The sequence below is a fragment of the Populus trichocarpa genome, chromosome 13 (genome assembly GCF_000002775.5).
Source record: "Populus trichocarpa isolate Nisqually-1 chromosome 13, P.trichocarpa_v4.1, whole genome shotgun sequence".
NCBI classification, from domain to species: domain Eukaryota; kingdom Viridiplantae; phylum Streptophyta; class Magnoliopsida; order Malpighiales; family Salicaceae; genus Populus; species Populus trichocarpa.
This window is the reverse complement of record NC_037297.2, coordinates 13,031,699-13,038,836: the sequence shown is the minus strand read 5'-3', so window position 1 is coordinate 13,038,836 and position 7,138 is coordinate 13,031,699. Positions and strand designations below refer to the sequence as shown.

Here is a 7,138-nt window from a genome sequence, read left to right as displayed (position 1 = left end):
GATCTGGGATTCGGTCAGCTGTGAGTTATTGGATAGTAAGTATCGTCGATGTTGCCTACAAGGTTGTTCCAAATTATATGAGTGTATGGTATCACAAAACATAAATAGTACACTCTTGACAAAGTTTAAGTCGAACATCTACTTACTTAATAAAAGGTCTCAGCTCATCACAGTTAAATAGGACATAATTGTGTGCTTGTCTGAACTCTATTTCAGACAAATATCTTCCCCTCACGACATTTTTAGGTGTGGGTCGTCCAGGATTGGAGAATATTGACAAGTTCCCACTTGAATGCACTTCACCACCATCATCATGCCGTGGAACACGGTTTATCCTCGTTCTCAAATGAGGTTCGAAATAGTATGCGATAAATGTTGGGATCTCCTCAACAATATACGCCTCACATATTGACGCCTCAACATGCGCCTTGTTCTTAAGCTTTTTTTAAGATTGAACAAGTACCTGCATATATATATATATATATATATATATATATATTAATAAAAAATTATCAATTAAAAACACTAAAATAAAAATAAAAACATTTAATTATAAATGTCATAGCAACTGTAATACCTAACCTCTCGAATGGATACATCCATCTGTACTGGACCGGTCCTCCAACTTTTACCTCAAACGGTAAATGTACGGGTAGATGCTCCATTGAGTCAAAAAATGATGGAGGGAATATCATCTCAAGTTTGCATATTGTCTCGACGATATTCTTTTCAAGCCTTTCAATGTGATCAACATTCAACTTGCCGGAGCATATATCTCTGAAGAAATGACTAATCTTCGTTAGTGCATCTCATATCCCCTTTGGCAACAAATCACGAAAAGCTAATGGGATGAGTGTTTGCATAAACACATGGCAGTCATGACTCTTCATTCCATATAATCTGCATTCCTCCGTATTAACCAGCCTTGATATGTTCGAGGCATGTCCATCGGGAAAACGCAGACTCTTAAGCCATTTGTAGACTAGTAGTTATGCGTTTTTCTCTAGCACGAAGCTTGCTCTTGCTTTTGCGACCCGTGACCCATCAGAAACCAACTCCATATTTTTACGGTTACAGAACAGTGCTACATCCAATCTAGCCTTGATGTTGTCCTTTGTCTTCCCCTTCACATCCATGACGGTGTTGAAAATGTTCTCAAACACGTTCTTTTCAATGTGCATGACGTCAAGGTTATGGCGGAGAAGATTGGTCTTCCAATAAGGAAGCTCCCAAAACATACTTCGCTTCACCCAATTATGGGTCAAACCAAAACCAGGAAACTTCTGCTTACTTGATTGGAGACCAAACACAATTTCACCGTACTTTGACACAACATCAAACAATTCTTCACCGGAAAGACGCGGGGGTGCAACATCATTTTCAACTCTGCCAACAAAGAAATCCTTTATGTTCTTTCTGTACCTGTGGTTATGTGGCAAGAAACGACGGTGACAGTCAAAAAAAGAAGCTTTACCCCCGTTTGTTAGCGTGAATGCCTTGTTGTTCTCCATACAGTATGGACATGCTAGCTTTCCATGCGTGCTCCAACCAGAAACCATTCCATAAGCTGGGAAATCATTGATAGTCCACATCAAAGCCGCTCTCATAACAAAATTTTGTTTCCTCGAGATGTCATAAGTCAAAGCTCCAGAGGACCACAACTGCGTCAACTCATTAATCAACGGATGAAGACAAACATCTATATTCCGACCCGGACTGCTCGGACCTGGTATGACCATAGATAAAAACATGAACTTCGGCCTCATACACATCCCCGATGGCAAGTTATAAACCGTCAATATGACCGGCCAACAAGAATAAGGAGCAGCAAATGACCCGAATGGGTTGAATCCGTTTGTACACAACCCAAGACGCACATTCCTTGATTCAGCTGAAAAGTGAGGATGCATATTGTTAAAGTGTTTCCAGGCTTCACCGTCAGAAGGATGAACCATCACTCCATCAACCGCATGGTGTGATTGGTGCCATGTCATGTGCTCAGCAGTCCTTGGTGACATGAATAACCTCTGCAGTCTAGGTGTGATTGGGAAGTATCTAAGTTTTTTATATGCCACGAGAGTCTTCCCTCTACCAGTTCTGGGTTTGTAATGGGAATGCCCGCATGTCATGCACTCGGTCATCTCGGCATTTTCAAGGTAGTATAACATGCAGAAGTTAGGGCATATATCAATTTTCTGGTATCCTAAATCGAGGGGTTTCATCATTGACTTGGCAGCATAGAAGTTCTCTTTCAGCCTGTTCCCTTCAGGTAAAATGCTTCTCGCCCATTCAATAATCTTGTCATAACCGGCCTCACTTAACCTGTGATCTGACTTGATGGTGAACACTGTGCTACGGCTGATAATTTATTGTGGTTCGTGCAGCCATCCCATAATGGTTCGTCAGAATCTCTCAACAGATCAAAAAACCTTGCTGCATCTGCATTAGGTTTTTCTTCTACGATTGAACATTCCTTGACATTACCTTCACTCATTCTCATTGCATCCATAACCATATTCCTGTAAGGATTACTGTTCTCATTTCCAACTTCATGCATGTTGCTAGCACTAGAAGTTGACCCAACCACCTGTTCTTCCATGCTCTCATCAGGAACAAATAGTTCTCCGTGAGCATACCAACACAGGTAATCTTCCATGAACCCTTTGGTTAAAAGATGCATCGTTACAACATCTTGATGCAGAAACTTTAAATTTTTACACTTCCTTCATGGATACCTAATACCGCCATCAGTAAAATTCCTCGAAATAGATGTTGCGAAATTAATAAAACCCTGGACACCGTTACAATAATCCATCCTCCACAATCATTGGGGTGAGTCCCGATACATCCATGACTTCTATTGAACCTCTATAAAACATAACAAAAATATTGGTTTTCCCCGACATTATCCAACAAACTAAAACAACACTTATGTTAAATATTCATTATCAACTATCAACTATCAACGTTCATACATACAAATTAATTTATACATATATAAATTTACAAAAATCACAACTTCGAAATAGAATTGATAACAATTAAACAAAACTCGTTAAACAAGCTATTAATTATTTATTTCATCACAATGACACATTTAATTCGGTGTAATTCAAACAAAATTTCAACAATTTACAAACAAATATAATTTGACAAAATCTAAAACAAACTATAACAACTACAAAATTATACATTCATACTACAAGTTTCTTTGAAAAATAACAATTAAACAAGTACAAACGTTAGCAAAATACGACATATACGTACTACAACAATAAAATTCACAATTAAATATTAAAACTAAAAAGGATAGATTTACTTACAAAAAAAATGATAAAATCTACAAGAAACGAATATTGTGACCACGTACAAGATATAAGAAATTAACTTGAGTGCTCGTGTTGAGAATAGTTGAGAGTTGGGATGGGAGGGAGGTTGGCTGCAGTTTGAGAGGGGAGAGGTGGGATGGGAAAGAAGAAGAAGGAGAAACAGAGGAAGAGAGTGTCGGCAGATGGGTTGGTATATAATGGTTTTTTCCGATGGAATCACCGACGGATTAATTCCGTCGGTGACAGTGCCACGTCACTATACGGCTATCTCAGTTTGAATCCCTCGGTCATTCCGTCGGTAAAATCGTCTGACGTCACCACGTCGTTGCATATTTCCAGACAAACTGTATACCCCGTCAGCAAAACGATCGGTATATACCGACGGAAATAGTCCGTTGGTATATACCGACAGATTTGGAGACGGAATTATGTCCGTCGGTAATTATTACCGACGGAATTGTGCCGTCGGTAATTCCGTTGGTTTTCTCCGGTTTTCTGGTAGTGTTCTCTGAGGTTACAGTAAGTTTCACTCCTATAAATATGACGAGAAAATAGTATTTTGAGGTATCATAACATTCACTAGCATATGTACCACTTGAAATCAATGGAGTTGATTAACGAGGAAAGTGTTGGTGAGCTGCTTCAAGCTCAAACTCATGTGTGGAATCATATATTCAACTTCATAAACTTCATGACTCTGAAATGTGCCGTTCAACTAGGCATACCAGATGTGATCCAAAAACATGGCAAACCCATGACCCTCTCGGAGCTTGTTTCTGCCCTACCGATCCACCCATCAAAAGCTCAATATGTCCACCGCCTTATGCGTATTCTCGTGCACTCCGGTTTCTTTTCCCAGCAAAATCTTAACGGCGTTCACAACCAAGAAGCCTATTCCCTTACCCAATCCACTCGTCTCCTACTCAAGGACAATCCCTGGAATATGAGACCTCTTTTACTTTTTGAGCTCGACTCAGTTCTGACAAAACCATGGGATTGCTTGAGCACTTGGTTCCGAAATGATGAAGCCACCGCATTTAGTGTTGCCCATGAAAATACATTTTGGGAGTACGCTGGCCAAGATCCAAGAATCAAAAATCTCTTTAATGAAGCCATGGCTAGTGATAGCATACTGGCTAGTAAGTTGGTTGTAAGCAAATGTAAAGGCATCTTTGAGGGGCTGAGTTCCTTGGTGGATGTCGGGGGAGGCTTTGGAACTATGGCCAAGGGCATCGCTGAAGCATTTCCTCACATGGACTGCACTGTGTTTGATCTCCCCCATGTGGTTTCTGACTTGCAAGGCTGTAAAAATTTGAAGTATGTAGGGGGGGATATGTTTCAGGCAGTTCCTCCAGCAGAAGCAATTTTACTCAAGGTAAATTAATTTCAACAGTATTCTTCTACCAACACTATATATTAAATTTGCATATATATATATATATAACATCTTTTATTAGTTTTTGTTTTGAGAGGTGCTTATATACACACGTCCATCCTTGAGCTTATATTTTGACACATATATAAACTATTCCATTCCTGACCTCTGCGTACACATGCATATGAAGATTTATATTCAAAGATGGACATCATCTCTAACCCAAAAATCTATACTACGGAGTTTCTATATATATGCATCTTATGTTTTCTATTTCCTTTAGGATTTTTTTTCCCGTACGTCTTCATTTATTCATGCTACATATCTTATGGCAAATGAAAAACAGTGGATACTGCATGACTGGAGTGATGAAGACTGCGTGAAAATACTTAGACGATGCAGACAAGCAATTATGAGTAAGGGACAGCAGAAAGCTGGGAAGGTGATAATTATAGATATGGTGAGAGAGAACCTGAATGGAGACGAGGGGTCAATTGAAACGCAGCTGTTTTTTGATCTACTAATGATGGTGGCTGTTAGTGGCATGGAGAGAAATGAAAAGGAGTGGGCTAAGCTCTTCTTTGATGCTGGTTTCCTCAATTATAAGATACACCCTGTGCTAGGCACAAGAGCTCTCATTGAGCTTTATAATTGATAAGATCTTAGTAATGTTTTGCTTTTGTTATGCTTAAGTGTGAAAATTCATGATATTATGGTTTTGTCCAAAATAATATTTACGTGTAAGATAATAAAATTGTTGTTGTTGCTGCTGTTGTTGTCGTCATCGTTGTTATAATAAATTCTTTATCCTTAATGTTTCATTGTTTCTCCCTTAGTGCAACTAAGATGTTTACAATATATATTTTAAGATTCCAACAACAACGACAACATCTTATTTAGACTCAATTATTTCTTAATAAAATTTAGTCTAAACTCTAGATTAGGAGGAAAAACATAGTTCAAAAAGTGCAGAGATAACTTTAAAAACTAAGGTGAGGAAGAATATATAAAATCAGGATAAACAATGCAAGAAACTCTTCATTCACCCTTTTTTTTATAATGGATTTTGGAATTAAAACTTATAAAGAATTAATAATGATGATTACTAGAATTGATTTTCAGCATTATTAACTTTGTTTAACCGTTATAAAATCAAAATTAAACATGAATGTTTAGACTTTAAATTTGATGATTCTGAGTTGAAAAAACTAATATGATTTAAAGAAACTCTTTATGAAGAAAATTGATTTGATTCCTGGGCTGGATTGGACAAAAACAGTGGGCTATCAAAAAATAATTATTTATGAGCCAAAGAGTTATTTTATAATAAACCCAAATTCAAGATCAAAATATGTTAGCAAAAAATAACCCAAAACCAAGAGTAAGGACCCGAAACCTGGAACAAGGAGCTCGAGCCATAGCTTAGCTGATTTGATCATGTGTTTGTGGGTTAAACCCATACTACTTTGCTAAGACTCATTTATGACTCCTCAACATTCCACTATATAAACTAAAAAATATATTTATATTCTCTTTCCTATGTTGCATAGAGGGTCTTTGATTTTATAAAAAACATGTCAGCTAATAGTTCTGTGAGATCAATTTCTCATTCACTCATAATTTATTTTAATCATGTTAATGTTTCATATTAATGAAGTTTTGTTGCACTCTACTTTTTAATAAAGATTTCATCTTAAAAGTGAGTGGACTCCACTTTCAATTTGACCTTATATATGCCTTTTAATCATGTTTTATTAGAATAAATTTCAACAATCCTTCATATAAATGAAAATTGCCCGGGTAGTATAAAAGATTTGAAAATTTATAGAGAGATACTAATTTGGTAGATCATCACATCAAGATAGGTTTCTTTTAACTTTGAATATTTCTTAGTGAAAAATTATTAGATTTACTCGATTAAATAGAGAACGCAATGTCTTAAACTTTCAATCTTTTATGTAAACCAAGACAATAATATTTACATAGTTTTCTACCTAAATATTTACTTTGGCTCTCATTATTATGTTTATTTTGGCACTAAACAAATCCTGGATTTACGGATGTTTTATAGAAATTTTCCTTCATTAAAGTTCTCAAAGAAATGACCACATTTCTAACTTATATATGTGATTTTTCATTAACAGTATTCATTTATACTCTACTTGGTATACCAATATATAAAATAAATAAGAGCACAACTCACCCTTTTATCACACTGCAACTACCACCTATTTCATCATATGAATAAGCAGGAAATAATAATTTTTTAATGCTACCAAAAATGTTATATGACTTAGTTTTCTATTTGAACGTGGATTTTGAGATCTCTAATCAACTAGTTGTTGTCACCATCATTACACTCTTTTTATTTTTAATTTTTTTAAACCTATACCCTTTGATGAATTATACATAAGATCTATCAATAAATCTTTGG

The 7,138-nt window shown here is 36.4% G+C and overlaps 1 protein-coding gene across 1 annotated transcript; it reads left to right on the top strand.

Annotated features, from left to right (window-relative positions):
• The first annotated feature begins 3,901 nt into the window (after positions 1-3,901).
• Positions 3,902-5,475, top strand: LOC18104543 (trans-resveratrol di-O-methyltransferase). Its single transcript, XM_006376326.3, has 2 exons — positions 3,902-4,704; positions 5,051-5,475. Exons 1-2 carry the CDS (start codon positions 3,916-3,918, stop codon positions 5,357-5,359), a joined length of 1,098 nt encoding a protein of 365 aa, XP_006376388.2. The 5' UTR covers positions 3,902-3,915; the 3' UTR covers positions 5,360-5,475.
• Positions 5,476-7,138: the final 1,663 nt, after the last annotated feature.